We start from the raw sequence: 17,545 nt of genomic DNA on the forward strand, positions 1-17,545 counted from the left end.
TCAGTAGCCGTTAATAGTCATGTCAACAATCTTATTAGAAACTAGCTATTAAACCGTCAATGGGTGTTTTGGTCAATTTTGTTAGTTTAAGGCTCAATTTGGTACAAAAAGTTGGGAGGAACTTAATTTTTTTTTTTAATTCTTCAAGAGCCTTTTGTTCTATTAAACCTTTAAAATTCGAAAACATTGTTTTTTATTTGGGTAAATTACACCCAATATTACTAAACTATTAATAAGTTTATGTTTTAGTCACTCAACTCCAAAAAGTTACAAAATGGTTACTGAATTATTCGAAAGTTTTTATTTAAGTCATTAGGCTGTTAAAATTGTTGCTATATGACTTTCTCTGTTTGCATAGTCTGCACCACTCGAAAACTCTATTTCTCCTTCTCTTTTACGCTTCAATGTTTTTTTAAATGAAACTGTTTTGAGTATCAAGAATCTGTGAACTCAAATCCAAACAGTTTTTTTTCTCCAACCTTCAACATTGACTGTCAAATCAATTTGAATCTAAGGTATGTACTTTTACTCATCAATGAGTACTAAGAATCATTGCTTGGTTTAAAAATTATTTTGTAACTTGATAAAGTTAATAATAACTTACTGACATCGAACTTACTGGCCTCGAGTGTAATTTATTATTATTATTAATTAATTAATAAACCTAGTCTTATTAATGGAATGTCATTATTTATTATTAATTCTTGAAATCACCGGCATAGCCGGGTATAAAATCTAGCTACTGTTTAAAATGGAATACGAAAACATTGCGGTGGGCAGAGTCCTTGAGTTGACAAGAAGCTACACTATCAGACACTCACTTTCATCAAAATGATAATCATGTTCAATCTCTGCAGGCTTCAGAAACTCATATTGGAAAGCTCGACAATCCCCATAATCACACCCCATCCCATGCTCCGATGAGTATTCAAAACCACCACCACCACCCATTATCTCTTTCCACACCATGCAATCCATGTCTGTAACATCACTTGCTGCTGCTTCCTTGGCCTCCTGCTTTACGGATGGAAATGCAGCTGGGTTCAAATGATGATGCTTGGTTGGGATTTGGGAATGGGATCCCATTTGAGATTCCCAAGATTCAGAGTCTGGGATGATTTGGGGAGCCCTGAATGAATCCGTACAGGTGTGGGTGCCAATATAAGTGATCTCATACATTTGGGGATCATCTTCCATTCTTTGGACTTGTTTCATGGCTCTACAACCTTGTTCATACTTGCGAGTGCACCTGAAGTAACTCCTGTACTTATCATAACAAGCTCAAAATGATTAAGAAATTCACTCACATTTCCTCTAACACTACATTTTTTGAATGAAAGGAATGAATTACCTTGGGTGTATAGAATTGAGGATCTTCTTTTGCCCATACTTTCTCCAGGCTTGACCATCTTCCATTGTAGCCGAAACAACTGTCCATGCCTCAGCATCCCTCCTGGAACCAGTCACATCCAATTATTAATACAAATTTTATACATGTATGAACATCCAGTTAAACATGTAGAATGAACAAATCATACTTTCTCTTGTAACAGCCCCTCTTATCCTTAGAGCCAGGTCTCTTGCTGCTCTCACTACAACCCTCGGATCTCCGATCTTCACACCATGGGGAATCATCATTACAAGTTGTCTGGTTCTGAGAAACCTCAGAAGAGTCGATGCAACTCAGAGCAGAAAGTGTGTGATTGAAAGATGTCAAGATGTTCTGCACAAGTACTTCCTCAGCTGACAAACGCCCACCTTCTTCAGAGGGATTATGGAAAAGAATCTGAAGCTGAGTAGCACACTCTTGCCCATGAACCAGTTGTTGTATAACCCTTTTCTTGCTATTTGACAGCGTTTCAGGCCAAGGAGAAAGAGTACCCATAACTATTACAAGCAAAAAACAAATAGAAGGCTAAACCTCTTCTTTCTTTTAGTGCTTTACTTAGTACTTACACCTAGTGAAATATATATAGGATAAAGGAGCAAAAGGGGAAGGTTAGAAGCAAATCAAAGGAAAATGTAAGGAAATGGGAATTAGGAAAAGGAAGGAACTCCTCTGAGTGCTGACAAAAGCAAGCTGACGTTTGTTGATGATGGAAGGCTGATGCAACTTGTGTTTCTTCTGGAATTGACAAACCTCTACTTTTTCCTTCAAAACAATGTTCTTGTTTATAATAATAAATTTTATTCCAAGATCATCTTAGATAACATGCCCTTCGAAGAATATTAAATGAGTATGAAATTGAAATTGGTCCTACATCAAATTAATGTTAAAAGTAGGAAAACAATGGCATCTATACGTGATCACGAGGGGAGTTGGCTGATGGCAAAATTTCTAACCTCATTTTTTAAGTTCGGGTTTTATTCGGTCTAAAAAATTAAAATAAATATTTTTTAATAAATTAAAAACACATTTAAAAAAGAAGTTTATATTCAAATAACATTAAAATAATTATAAATTAACGAGTAAATGTCTATAAAATAATAATAATATAATAGCAAAATGGCAATAGGAAAATTTTTTTTTAAGTAAATCCAGATTAATTTTTGTCAAAGTTACTATATCTAGAAAAGACAGTAGTAAGAAAAAGGCAAAGTGAATGAACAGAAAGTAAGGTCAGCCGCAAGAGAGAGTTGAAACGTGAATGAGTGAGTGGGATAATTAGTGTGGCTTCCAAGAGTTTTCCTTTCCATGCTTCTAGATACAGACCAAATCCAATTTTTTTGACTAAATGCACTGATAATCTTGAATAAGAGGGTTAGTCTATACAATTGTCAATATTCCTCGTCAAGTGCAATAAATAGGGAAGTTAGAAAAAAAAAATTTTAGGGTTTGAAATTAAGTTGTAATTTTTAGATAGTAATAATATAATTTTATCATTTTAATTATATTTTTATCATTTTAAAAGGATTAAATCAAAATTTTATCATTTTAAGGGGTTAAAGTGTAATTTTATGTTATTAATTTAAAATTTTAAAAATTTTAAAGGGCTTAAATGAAAAAAAAATCATTTTAGAGGGGTCGGACCCCCTACCAACCCCTAGCTACACCCCTGAATGATAAGGTATATTGTATTCTTAAGGAGAGAGATTTAAATTTTGAAGAGGACATTATTAGAAAGAATAACTATAAACCTCAAATATGAACCGTAAAACAGACATCAGATCTAGTTTAAAATTCACAACATTAAATCTAAAACTATATATTAAAATAAGTAATGTAGAAGTTAGTCTAACTATCCCTATGTCCCTATACTTTTTTAACTTATGGAATTTAGGGTCTGTTTGATTGCCAGTAAAATATTTTCCGTAAAATGATTTTCGGAAAATGTTTTACTTTTCGTAAAATGATTTCTTGGAAAATATTTTCGGTGTTTGATTGAATCTGTAAAATATTTTTTGCTATTTGGCAGATTTTTTGAAAATATTTTCCGGAAAAGTTGTTTTTGCATATATTAATATGTATTAATAAATTTTTATATTTTAAATTGTTTTTACATATATTGCAATGATTTATTTATAATAATACTCAATTATTAAGCTCCAATATTAATCGTTATAAATTGAAAAACTAATATCAAATAAATTATTTGTAATTGTGTTAAAAAACAAGTATTGAATAATTAAAAAACAAGTTATTGGAAAATCGATAAATGAAGCAATTTTCACGGAAATGAAGGAAGGAATGAAGGAGGCGATAGAGAGAGAGCACGGAAAATGTCTTACGGAAATTGAAAGAGTAAGACATTTTCCCTAAAATGTAACCCATTTTCCCTTGTTTTGGAGTTCATTCTCCAAATGGAAAATGTTTTCCGCCAATCAAACGCTGGAAAAGTTGGAAATGATTTTCCGGAAAATCAATTACGTCAATCAAACAGACCCTTAGTCTCTCCACTCGATTTTTATTTTAGAAATTTCATCCATCTACTTGTTTGATTTAAAAAATTAAAGTTTAATCGATAACATTATTAATTAAACTTTAATTTTTAAATCGAATATTTAAATATTAAAATGTCCCGTATTTAAAATAGGCAAAAAATTAATAAAAATCTTACCAATTGAATTTTAATTTTAAATTAATCGCAAAAATTAAATTCTTGAAATTAAAAATATTAATTTTTTAAATCAAATATTTAGATGATTTTGTTCATTTATTTATTTTTAATATTATTATACTAATTGCCACCAAACAAGATTACAAATCTAATATAAATTCTTGTAAAAAATTTGGCCATAAAATTTTATAAATTTAAATAAGCTATTTTTCCAAATTTAAATAAAATGTATTTAAAATAATTAATTTTGATAAATTATCATAAACTTACTTTAAACAATTAGTAGAATATATTATCAACAGTCATATTTTAATCTATACATAATTTTTTAATTTTTTAAAAATAAAATAGTGACTATTTTGGTAGTTTATCCTTTAATATTTTACTATATCCTTATAGGACACTTGTCAACCTCTAATAATTCTATTGGCAATATACCAAATAATTTTTAATATTATTAAATTAAGTAGATAATTACTTTATATAATAAATAATTAATTACTTAAATTAATATTTTTTTCAATTTGAAAGTAATTATTATTTATTTAAATAAATTATTAATACAGGAAGTCAATGGCTAACTAATTATGTGGCTTCCTTGAGTTTTCCTTGCCTTGCTTCTAGAATCTTGAACAGTATAATAATCAATATTCTATTCCATTTTCAATGATTAAGATTTAAGATTTGATTTTGTACTAAATTTGATATTTAGGTTTCTTTTTTAGTATTTATATATATGTGTATATATATATTTGTCTGCTTTTGATACTTGAACTTGACAATTAGGTCCTTTTTAGTCTCTAAACTTGATGATTTTAAATGTTAGATGGTGTGGTATTCTGAAATTGTACCACGTCATCACTTGAAATTTTTAAAAATTATATTATTTTTCAGATGATAATGTGGTATAATATTAAATTGTTGCATTTATTGTTTTAATTGGAATTTTTGTGCATTAAAATAGAAAATGATTATCTTTTTCCGATTTATTTTCTCACATTTATTTCCTACCAACCATATGTTGAGTCATTGAAACATCTTTGGCACAACGGAATTTAAAATACAACGGTCTCACACCATAGATCCATGTGCGAGATAATAGATCTGGGATAGAGAAAGTTCGAAACATAAATTTAATTGGACCCTAACTTATGTGACAAATTAAACATAATTTCATTTTTTTTCTTGATTCCAATCGCTTGACCATATGGTGCAACTTTGTAGGATCTTGCATCATTGGTAGTAATATTAAAATAATTCTAATATTACAAATAATGAGTGGTTTCTAGCGATGCATCACTCAGGGGCAAAACTAGAAAATTTTTTAGGGGGACTAAAGTGTAATTTTAGCTTTACTAGTTTAAAATTTTAAAAATTTTAAAGGGTCTAAATGAAAGAAATTCATTTTAGGGGGACTAGGGCCCATGCCAACCCCCCTAGATACACCCCTGATATCACTACTACCCAAGTTGCAAGAAGTTGTGGTCCGACATGATTTTCCCGTAATAATATTAATATGTAGTCTATCCATTTGTTCGTAATATCAAGATTAACCACAAGTCATGAAACAATCACACTTGTATGGTTTAATCTTTTTATTTTTCTGAATACCAGATAAACTAAGATATATAAGTGACTATGGTATCTTATATCAACTCATTTGAGACGACCATGCATTTTTAGTCTAATTCTATCAAGGGGCCGTAGACATTGCTCCCATTATATAGGAGGGGAAAATCTTCTACTGGTCACTCACATCCCACTACCAAGCTTATGGTATATCCAACAATATCCTTTATAGCACATCTAGTTATAGAAGATATTTGATCGCATCAAAATATATGACTCTTGATGTTAGAAATTATAGTGACCTCAAATCTAAGGATCAATCACATACACCAGTATTGCTCTAAAAATTATTGTGACTTTCGCATAATAATCCAAGAATATTCTCATGACAGGCCGATCCAATATATTAATCTTTGAAATGAAGTCATGCATTTGATTTGACATCTCGCACCAATGACAAAGGCTTTTAACTTTTGTCGAATCAATTTCGGGTCCTATAAAATTTTCCTCTGTAAGAAACCGTCGCTTTTGAAATTTTATTTTTAAAAAATTTCAATTTAAATTATTTTTAGTAACTTTTATCTTTTAAATGCTTTCGATTTGGGTTAATACATCATTTACCTCTCAAAGTTGCACTCAATTACTATTTTGATATTTAAAGAATATTTTTATATCAATTTGGTACTTAAAATTTTCAACCGTGCGTCACTTTATCCCCATCGTTAATAGCATTAAAAAGATGGCGTAGTGTGCTCTCAGTAGAGCACGTCACTCAATTTCTATTTTTTGGAGAATAAATTCAAAATATCGAAAATTAAAAGAATAGAAAAAATTCAGAAAAATTTCGAAAAAAAATAGAAAATTATATAAAATTCTCATAAACTAAAAATATTATTGATATGGCATTATTTTATGTTTATTGTATACAAAAATGATTATATTTATTCAATATAAAAATAATCTGATGTATTTATTTCTTTAAATGTATATAATTGAATCAAAATAAAAGTTTCATGCATATATTTGAGCCACGATCAAAGTTCATGTATATAATTGAGCATTGAATCAAAGTTTATGCATAATTTTGAAACTTGTCCCCTTTTTTAGGCCAAAATCCAAATCCAGGAAGTTAGTATTTGGGGGACATTTTAATAAAGGTAAAACTTTAGTGGTAACTTTTTTAATTTTCGTGTAATTTTGGCCAAGTATGGAATTACGATAATTTGAGAGAATATAACATTTAAGAGAATTCTTTGCAACTTCGGAAAAATTCGAAAAGAAAGTGAACTTCTCCTCTTAAAATTTCAAAGTTCGCTTTCTTTTCGAGTTCTTTCGAAGTTATAGAGAATTAAGTTTTTGAAGTTTAGTAAAATTTAAAAAAAAAAATTTAAGAGTTTAAAATGAGAATTTTTAAAATTTAAGGGGTTAATTAAAATTTTCTAAAAATTTCAATGGAAAACCATAATTAGGAGGCCTAGGCCCATAAAGTGTAGATTGTAGAATAAGATGATCTCCTTTTTGCTCTTGCTGCTTCCCAACGCAACCCTGAGGATGTTATCATCATCTTCTTATTCTTCTTCTCAACCCATTTATGTTTGATTCTTGTGGTGTCTCTGAGGATAAGAGTTGATGAACATCTCAAGGGGTTAAGGCTTATGGAATCGCTGGACAGTCATCTCACTGCACCTCAAAATGCATCTCTCAATGGGACACCCTACGAGTCAAGTTGAAGAAACAGATAATTTGCTTTGGAATCCCTGATGTAGGCCAAAGGAATAGGATGGTTGTGTGTTGTATCTTTATGGTCACTCCACTCTCATGTTCTGTTTTGCTTTTTCTAGGATTGTTCTGTGCTTCATTATTTTACTTCTGGATGTTAATTGTTCCAAGCTTATTAAGATTTGATGACACTAAAGTTTTGTGGTGTTATCTTCTTACCTGCAAACTGTTAAGGCAATTAGCAGGTCAAGGCGTTCTTTGAGTTGAAACTTGGCTATTCACCATACATTCAAAACTTGTAAGGATTAGTATGGATGAAATGGCAAAATTTTAATCCCCATAAAAATGTTGAACATCCCCTACCTTGGAAGGAGGATGTTTTAACTGTCCTCCTTGCTGTATATAGGTAGTAGTTGATGTTTGCAATAACTATGAAACTAGATTTGGGAAGTTCAGCAGGGGTCGAGAAGAGGTGTTCAGTAGGAGAAAGCTTTAAGTTTTATGACTGTTCTCCATCTTAAAGATCACACCCTTCAAAGTATTGTTTCAGCTGGCGAATGTTTTGGAAAGCAGCAGTAAAGCCACATGGTAGGGATATTAGTGGTAGGAGTCTATTTTGGTGTGTTATGGCTTTGAAGGTCTATGCTGGGAGATGATTTTTGTGGGCAAACAAAGTAAGTTTGTTTCATTGTAATGGAATAGGAGTGTAATTGAATAGAGCTGTAATGGAATAGAGCTATAATCAGTAATTTAATTATTTGGTTGAATGGAATGTAATAGAGCTGTAATAGTATTCTTGTGTTTGGTTGAATGAAATGATATTGTAATAGCATAAGGAAAAAACTAAAATGACTAGAATACCCTTAATAGAAATTTTTTAAGTAAATGATTATTATTAGTGTTATTAAATTTTAATAAGATTATTATTAAAAATAATTTAATAAAATAATAAATAATTTAACCATATTTAAACATAATAATTATTAAATATAATTTAATAAAATAATATATAATTTAATAAAATTCTTAATAAAATTATTATTATATGAATTTACTAAAATCATAATATATAATACTATAAAATAGTATATAATCTACTTTATTATTTTTAAACTACAATACATATTCAATGTGCTAAAATATCATTAATAATTTAATTATTCTACAATAAAAAATAAAATATTAGAAGTAATAAATAACTTGAGAATTATATTTAACATCCAAACATAATATTCATATATTAACAAAAAGTTAAATAATTTTATTAGTTTATATGTCATAATCCATATGTTATAAAATTTTACAACACTAGATTAGCTTCATGTCAAAGCATTTTAACTTTGAGATCCAACACTACCATACATTCATGGTTTTCTTCATTGCAAAAGCCAATTAAGTTCACATACAACAGCATTGACTGGATGAGGTTTCAACTGCCCACCATGTATATATGGTTCTTTTCATACATCTAGCTCATCTTTACAAAAATTGTACGATAGGATACCTAAAGTTAATTAGAAAATGGTGTCATCACCACCACCGCCATCAAGAGTAGTTAGATTTATCGTAGTGCCCCCTAGTGCTTCTGCTAGTGACACCCTTTTGTTGACAATAAGATCATTTCCATCTCTTTTGTAAAGATCATAGGGTTTCTCATCAATTACAAATACAAGGTCTGCTGGAAGCTGATTTGGCTGCTCATTTCCTTTATCTGGGAAAGTAATTTTTGTTCCTTTCTTCCACCCTGGCTTCACATCAATGGTTAATATTTCCGATTCCTGTGCTTGCCGCCTGTAAGGATCCAAAGTATTGTCCGATCAGCAAGATCAAAAATATAAAGCTACCAATAATGATGGCATCATCACAACCAGTTGAGTTCATAGTTTCAGCATGAAAACAATATGCAAGCATAGAAAACACAATATCAAAGATGGTGTTAGTTACCTGAGAAATGTTTTTGTGGTTGGAACTGACAACTGAAAATACAAGAAGTTTAGAACTTTGCTCTCCATTTTCAGCACCTATCATGCAATTAGAATCAGGAACCTTGCAGCCATGTTACTCGGATGTGGATATATTTTCGGCAGAGGTATTTCATATATATGGAGGGTAATATATATTCCCATATTCATGTCTGAATGAGATGTCGGACACAAATGCTTTAAGAAATATGAAGAGTTCAAGCAACATAGAATGTAACAAATAGACAGCATGTAAGGAACCGTTTTTAGAATTTTAAGGAATTCCTCGTAAAATGTCTCAATCTAAACCATAGACCAGAGCGGCTTTTATTTTTAATTACATGAATGAATAAAAGTGTTATTGAGACTAAGAAATGTGTTGAGAGTTAGGCATAATTTACAAGGAGGCCTTATAGAGTTAGACTTACATGAGGAATAGACCTCACAAGTGGTTAGCTTTTCCACAAGGCAAGTTCTTTTGGGAATACTTGTGGTTTCCTAACAAACAAAAAATCCTCTGCAAGTTGTTTAGTTTTGCAGTAAGATTTTAATGCCAGAGTAATTGTTATTTAATTATGTCCTTCCACAAAATACAATGTCCTTTTGGCAAACTCAGATCCATCATGTTACCTTCTATTTGGATCAAAGAGTGCCTTAAAGTTACAAAACTGTTGAGATGCGCTCAGAATACCAAGATGAGAATTTTCCAGCATCGACTAAAATGAATGTGTTAACTATTTGTTAATGTGCAGCATAATGACTAAAGCTCTTTACATTAAGCATATGGTTTAAGAAGCAGAAAATGATGGCAAAGCACAAGTCAATGACTACTATTTGCAAGATTAAGCAACTAAAGAAGATCATACCTCTTCTCTTGTGTAGATATTATCAGTGATGAAGCAAAATTCTTCCACTCTTGGTGCACAAATCTCTTCATACTTTCTTCAAACCATAAAAGAAAAGCAGTCAGAATCCCTAAAGAAAGACTCCGAGAGATAATAATAACCAATGATGCAAATGTTAGCAAACTCATTCAAGTGTTGGGTGCATGTATGAACCTCAACAGATATGTAACTTTTCAACCTACCAGAGATCCAAAGAGAAAAAGAAAATCTCCATTTCTTACGCATGCATATCCAAGATTCATTAATGTTGTTGACATCATCATGACCAACAGTTACTATCGTCAGAACAGATTTATAAAACGTAGTTCTTTGCTGATAAGAATTATGCTAATGATATTTGAATTTTTGTGAAACTTATTCCATTATGTACTAGGAGCAGAAGCAAACTAAAGAACTTACGAGGCAATTAGCATGCAAGCAACGCCAAGTAGCTGGAGCCTTTGTTTTTCTATAAAATTGTGAGAAAGAAAATGATCAATGAGGCTCACGGTGAGGTAAAGCGTGTCTGGGACTAACTTATATTCTTCAGAAACCTGAAACCGTATGAAGTGGGAAAAAAACCAACTCTTTATACACTCAAGCACATCTTATCCAGCGTTCAAGAAGTGGAGATGCAGCCATATATTGACTTACCTCAACTAACTAGTCAATCGAAATTCCCCAACAACAAATCAGCATTCGGCGGAGAGGAGAGGGAATAGAAATGCTCATTAAGCAAACAATCAATTAAAAAAAGAAGAAGAACATGATCAAAAAGTACTGAGGAAAAACGTTAAAAAGAAGGAAAAATCAAATAAGGAAAAAACGCCATTACCTGAAATATGGGAACAGAAAGAGAGAAAGTTACAGAACTGTGGGAGAAGATGAAAGAGAATATCTGAAATATGGCAAGAGAGTTTGAGGGCAGAAATTGTGTAGAGAGTTTGACAGCAGATGAAGGAGAAGATGAAGGAGGGCAAAAATTGGAAAATGGGAAAAAGAGAGCCGAACGGAATAACTATTCAGGTATGTGAGCAATGAATGGCTATTACAGCCTTTAGCTGTAATAAGGCCTGAATGGAATTAGGCTGTAATCCTTTTACAGCCAACCAAACGTTGGTTTGGTGGTGGGCCCACCGAATTGGGGGGAATGCATTCCTATTCCCCCCAACCAAACATGCTGCAAGTGTCACGGGGCTGGACTTTTCGTCTCGCAATCCGTGCGGCCTTAGGTGATCCGTTCATCCAAACTCGCCCAAGTCAGCCTTAACTCCCAAAAGTGAGGATTCTTTTAGAACTCCTCCAAGGCACCAATTTGTATAGCGGAAGCGATTGTGCCAAAAGAAGCCACAAGAGAACAACAGAAAGCCAAAGAAAGAATGTACACAAAGTATTTGAGTAAATGTTCAAGAATTCTATTACTCTTAAGAATTCAAGTTACAATGGATGATTACAAATAAGGGGGAGGCTCTCTATTTATAGTTGAGCTCCCCCAGATCCGACGGTCAAGATACATGTACATCGACGGACGAGATTAACTATATCCCTTGATTTTAGGGATTTACAAGATTTGCCATATCAAATCTAATCTAATCTTTACAAGATATGATTCTCTTCTATCTTCTAAGATTAGTTACCAAAATTGCCTAAGTTGCAATGTCTTCATCATTGGGCCAACCAGGCTTCAATCTGATAGGCTTCTTCAGTAGCTCTCTGAATCGGGCCAGTTCTTGTGGGCTAAATGTTCCCCATCTAATTGATAGACCTCCATGGGGCGCTTCTTGTGCCATAGTCACAGGCTTTGCACTTTGGCCCGTGACATTCTCCCCCACCCATTCTCGCAACGCCCTCGTTGTGACTTCTGGATGACACTGACTTGATTCACCTTTTCTCGTTGCGTCGACTTTTTCCCGACTTGTCTTGTGATCGGGTTGTCCCTTCCTTCGGAACTTATGCCTTGGCTTCCATCGCCTCTTATCTTGAACCGTTGCACTCGTTGGTACATTCTGTTGGCAAGAAGTCTCCGCTTTAACTTGCCCTAATTTTGACTCATTTCCACTGGAATCCCCTGGATTCACACATCTCGGCTTCGTACCACCCACAGTTCCTTGGCCTCCTTGCTTATGAACTTTGAAAGGGCCCCTACGACTTTGCCAAGCCAACAAGTCAAAATTCAAAACGCTATCAGAGTGTTTGCAATATACCTTACTCGTAGCATTTACTCGTCTCGACTGTCCTTGCATCGCTCCTTTCCCCTTGAAGCTTGATGCAAACCCACCTTTCCCAAAGGTGTCGGCTCACCAGTCGGTCCCGCAGGCTTCATATTGGTCCCTTGCGCCACTAACACTTTCGAATGGGCTTTCGTAGCATTCCGTTTTGCCGATTTAATGTTTCTCCCATACGAAACATCTTCAACTAGTTGGATTGACGATAACACCTTAGTCCCAACCTTCACATCCCGATGCACCGGCACAACACTTTTTGTTGACGGACCGGTAACAATATGGATTTGATCGGCCCATGGTTGCAGAGTTGCTTGAATCTTGACAAGGAAGTTTAAGCCAAGCACAAAATCGTAATCATCTAATCGGATTACCTCGAATTCTTCCTTGCTCTTCCATTCGCCGATTTGTAGTTCCACATCACGAACTACTCCCACAGTTGGGGCTTTCTCAGAAGTTGCTACATTGATCTTCTTATTCAATTTTCTAATCACCAGACCAAGCTTCTTTGCAGCCTTTTCCGATATGAACAAGTCCGATGCTCCCGTATCAATAAGAGCACTCCGCTTCTGACCGCAATGTTGATGTCCACAAACATCAACCCAATTGCACCATTCCTTTTCTCAGGAATGAGCAACATCGAATTGACTTTCGATGTCTTTCCCTCAGTAGGCTTCGCCTCTTCTTTCGGCTCATCTTTCTTTGTCGAAACCATCACTTTATTCGGACATTTTCTCGCCATGTGTGGTCTTTGACAAAGGAAGCATTTTATCTTCTTCCTCTTGTCCCTTGGGTTGTCGAATCCCCGATTCACATCTCGTGGTTTCCCATTGCCACTTGTGCTATCAGTACTGTTGCCATTATCGCTATGTCCCTCTTCATCTTCTTCATGGTTTCCCTCACCATTGCCCTTTCTATTGGGCTTCGATGCCTCGAGCTCGTCTCCCCCAGGACCAAGCTCAACAAAGGACTCTGCTTCTGCCATGGCTACAGTAAGTTTAGTGATTCCTTACCTTCGCAACTCTTGTTTTGCCCACGGCTTTAACCCATCCTCGAACCAATAGAACGCTTCTTTCTCACTCAAGTCGGAGATTTGAAGCATCAACTCACTAAATGCCTGAACATACTCCCGAATAGTGCCTTGTTGCGTGAGACGACGCAACTTTGCTCGAGCCTCATTCTCGGCAAACTGAGGGTAAAACTGCTTCTTTAATTCTCCTTGGAACTCCTCCCAAGTCCCAATGGTCGTTCCTCCACGTCTCTCATCCGTGGACCTACGTCGCCACCATAAGAGAGCTACATCAGTAAAATAGATTGAAGCAGTGTTTACCTTAATGGCATCATCCTCGATGCCCATCGCTCGGAAGTATTGCTCCATTTCCTACAAGAAGTTATCCACATCCCTCGCGGATCGTGCACCCTTAAACTTCTCCGGTTTGGGAACATCCATTTCATGTTGTTTCGGCCTTGAAGACAATATCCCATTACTCAAAGCGGCTTTGTAGATTGTGAGCTCCCCCTTGAGCTCCTCCATTTCTTTCTGCATAGCTAGCACCATATCCTCGAGAGCTTCATCCCTCTCTGCCAGCTTTTCCTCAGTGGACTCTACTAATTTATTCATCTTTTCTGCATTGACACCGAGAGAATCCAACACAAAATCTCTGAGTTGCTCCTCCATCGAGTCAAACCCATCTGTGCGTCCTTCGACCAATTCCAGCGTCTCTTTCACGTTCCCTACGGATTCCTCGAGATTGACCATTCGATTTTCCAAAGCTGTCAGCATTTTCCTCGAGCGACTAGCTTTTCTGGCCCTCCCACGGGTCTCTATTGGTTCACTCTGACCAACGACTTCTTTCGACATCCCAACGGTGCCTTCGAACCAACTCGAATGTCACTTGGTTCAAAACTTGGCTCGGATACCACTTGTCACGGGGCTAGACCTTTCGTCTCGCAATCCGTGCGGTCTTAGGCGATCCGTTCGTCCAAACTCGCCCAAGTCAGCCTTAACTCCCAAAAGTGAGGATTCTTTTAGAACTCCTCCAAGGCACTAATTTGTATAGCGGAAGCGATTGTGCCAAAAGAAGCCACAAGAGAACAACAGAAAGCCAAAGAAAGAATGCACACAAAGTGTTTGAGTAAATTCTCAATAATTCTATTACTCTTAAGAATTCAAGTTACAATGGATGATTACAAATGAGGGGGAGGCTCTCTATTTATAGTTGAGCTCCCCCAGATCCGACGGTCAAGATACATGTATATCGACGGACGAGATTAACTATATCCCTTGATTTTAGGGATTTATAAGATTTTCCATATCAAATCTAATCTAATCTTTACAAGATATGATTCTCTTCTATCTTCTGAGATTAGTTACCAAAATTGCCTAAGTTGTCATGTCTTCATCATTGGGCCAACCAGGCTTCAATCTGATAGGCTTCTTCAGTAGCTCCCTGAATCAGGCCAGTTCTTGTGGGCTAAATGTTCTCCATCTAATTGATAGACCTCCATGGGGCGCTTCTTGTGCCATAGTCACGGGCTTTGCACTTTGGCCCGTGACACAAGGTTGTTGTTATGTGGTAGTAGGCAGACAGTAGTTGAAGGGGTTTTGGTTCTGATTTTCGTGCTTTTTTAATAGTTTAATGTAGTATTTGTTATGAATATTTTATTAAGTGGATGATCATCATGATAAAGATAAAATTTTGGTATACTTTAAATTCTAATAGTTATTAGAATTAGATCTCTACTTCTTTTATACTTCTTAAGCCTATAAATAGAGACTCAGATGAAATTTTGTAACCATTCCTTTTGATCAATAAAGTACATCCTTTAATGCTTTCATATTTTCTTTGTTCTTTATTCTCTCCATTTCTTTTTATTTTATAACACGTTATCAAGACGATCTTGCTCAAAGTGATAGTTCATCGATTAAATTTATCCTTCATGATTTTCAATATCTTTGACGGCAATATGCAAAGTTTTTACAGGAAATTTCTTTTATTTAATGTTTCATATCGATTATTATTTTTATTCTTCTCTCATTATACGTTATCATTGTTTTGATTAACTTATTTTACTTTTTATTCTTAAGGATGGTGAAAGATTTGATATCGTTATCTATATGAAATCGAGAAGTAAGATGACTCTCAAAGTTTGCTTTTTATATTTGCTTGGAGATGATATTTTTTATTCATTACAAATGATGTTTATAATTTCTACTTCTCATCCATGATAACGGAAGTCAATCTAACCAACATCTTTTGAAATTTGATTTGATTTCTATTATAAAGTTCAATTTATATAATTCACTATCCGTATATCTATGAATTTATAAAATCCTTCACGCATTTAGTTATTCGGATTTTTATATGGAGATAAATATTTTTTCATTTTTAATAGAGTTGATTGGTTTGATTTTGATTTTGATTAAGATATATGATTATTGCGGAATATGAGTAAAAATACTTACTTGTCATAAACTTTGGGATATTCACATTGTTTATGATAATTTCATATCATTGTAAAATTTGAAATGAAATTATGTTATAAGAGGTGGAGGTTAGAAAATGTTTATATTTAAACTTTTATAGCGATAAAGTTATTTTAATTTGACATTATAATATTTTATATTTTGTTGTGGTATGATATATAAAATATATATTATCTAACCACCATGATTTATTAGTAGCATGAATTTATTATTTGTTATGTTTAATATTAGTTTTATTTATACCTATTCATTTTATTTTTATATGAATAAATAAAGTTTTATTTAAATTAAGCATTCATTAAGGTTATACAATAAAATAAATATATGCTCTGAAGAGCTAATATTGCATCAAGCTGTAAAAAGCTCTTTAAGAGCTTATATTTTAGCTCATTGTGATGCAAAATTTTATAAAATATAATATTATTTTTCAGATCAAGAAAATATATGTTGAATAAAACATTCATGTGTTTTACATTAAAACCATATATATATATATATATATATATATATATAAATAACATGATATCTTGATGTATTTGTATTATATATATATTCCCGAAGGAATACATTACACTATGATTGAAATATCTAATGTGCTTCGCAATAGCAATATTGTGAAAATGACTTTAACAAGATTTTCGAACAATCTCATACCTTCTAGTGGCTAAGTAAAATAATAAGTTATCAAATGAAAAATTATGAAATTTTTCCCACTAGTTTTGCTTCATTCCTTGAAGTGAATGTAGCAGTACATTACAATTATGAAAAATGAAAATATAGATATCATGATTATTGTTGTAATTGAGGATGTGATTGGAGACTAATCATTACAACACTACACCAAAATAGGCTTTTAGTGGCGTTTGGACAAAAAACGCCGCTAAAAATCAAGTATTAGCGGCGCTTTAAATAAAACGCCGCTAAAGACTGAACATTAGCGGCGCTTTCCTAAAAGCGCAGCCAAAAATGAGCATTAGCGGCGTTTTTTCGAAAAACGCCGCTAAAAACATAAACCCAACGGCCTCGTTTTCGACCTTTCGGGGCTTTTAGCGGCGTTTTTGACAAAGCGCCGCTAATGCTCAGGCCTTTAGCGGCGTTTTTGAAAAAGCGCCGCTAAAACATTTTATCTGTCTATTTACTATTTAATTTGTTTATTTATATTAATTAAAATTCAATTTATTTTTAACAGAATATTTTTTAAAAATGGTTAAATTTGAAATAATGACACGTAGAAATAATTTCAAATAAAAACATAGAATTTGTTAAAATGGAAAAATTAAAATACTATTATTTAAAATAATTTAAAAGTTTTAGGATACACTGATTGATTTTTAATTTATATATTAAATAATTTCATATATAATTGTAAAAGATACGATAGTATTAATTTTAAAATATTTAATTAATTATCATTATAGTTTAGGATTTAATATATATGGTTTAGGGTATATGGTTAATTTAGGATTTAAGGCCGGTTTAGGATTTACAATTTTAAGGTTTATAGATTATGGAATTAGGGATTTTGGTTTAAGAGTTGTGATTTAGGGGTTAAGGGTAGGGTTTAGGGTTTAGATTAATTAGTATTTTTTAATTTATATATTAAATAAGGTTTAGGGTTAGTAGTTAGGGGTTTGGGGTTTGGGGT

At 33.2% G+C, this 17,545-nt stretch overlaps 2 protein-coding genes across 2 annotated transcripts; both read right to left on the minus strand.

The window, feature by feature from the left end:
- Positions 1 to 670: 670 nt before the first annotated feature.
- On the minus strand, positions 671 to 1,951 carry LOC105780920 (probable WRKY transcription factor 70). The gene is made up of 3 exons (XM_012605457.2): positions 1,539 to 1,951; positions 1,352 to 1,453; positions 671 to 1,261 (listed from the first exon to the last, which is right to left on the minus strand). The coding sequence occupies exons 1-3, from the start codon at positions 1,883 to 1,885 to the stop codon at positions 802 to 804; spliced, it is 909 nt and encodes a 302-aa protein (XP_012460911.1). The 5' UTR covers positions 1,886 to 1,951; the 3' UTR covers positions 671 to 801.
- Positions 1,952 to 8,771: 6,820 nt separating this feature from the next.
- On the minus strand, positions 8,772 to 10,829 carry LOC105780915 (uncharacterized). The gene is made up of 4 exons (XM_052629932.1): positions 10,612 to 10,829; positions 10,174 to 10,249; positions 9,291 to 9,367; positions 8,772 to 9,137 (listed from the first exon to the last, which is right to left on the minus strand). The coding sequence occupies exons 1-4, from the start codon at positions 10,623 to 10,625 to the stop codon at positions 8,861 to 8,863; spliced, it is 444 nt and encodes a 147-aa protein (XP_052485892.1). The 5' UTR covers positions 10,626 to 10,829; the 3' UTR covers positions 8,772 to 8,860.
- Between the last annotated feature and the right edge of the window lie 6,716 nt (positions 10,830 to 17,545).

Source organism: Gossypium raimondii, chromosome 4, assembly GCF_025698545.1.
Source record: "Gossypium raimondii isolate GPD5lz chromosome 4, ASM2569854v1, whole genome shotgun sequence".
NCBI classification, from domain to species: Eukaryota; Viridiplantae; Streptophyta; class Magnoliopsida; order Malvales; family Malvaceae; genus Gossypium; species Gossypium raimondii.

Coding starts and splice junctions, on each gene's coding strand:
- LOC105780920 (XM_012605457.2), bottom strand. CDS start 1,885: ATGGGTACTCTTTCTCCTTGGCCTGAAACGCTGTCAAATAGCAAGAAA. Junction 1,454..1,538: donor AGGGGCTGTTACAAGAGAAA/GTATGATTTGTT, acceptor GACTGGTTCCAG/GAGGGATGCTGAGGCATGGA. Junction 1,262..1,351: donor CTCAATTCTATACACCCAAG/GTAATTCATTCC, acceptor TGATAAGTACAG/GAGTTACTTCAGGTGCACTC.
- LOC105780915 (XM_052629932.1), bottom strand. Junction 9,368..10,173: donor ATATCTACACAAGAGAAGAG/GTATGATCTTCT, acceptor ATTGCATGATAG/GTGCTGAAAATGGAGAGCAA. Junction 9,138..9,290: donor ACCACAAAAACATTTCTCAG/GTAACTAACACC, acceptor GGATCCTTACAG/GCGGCAAGCACAGGAATCGG.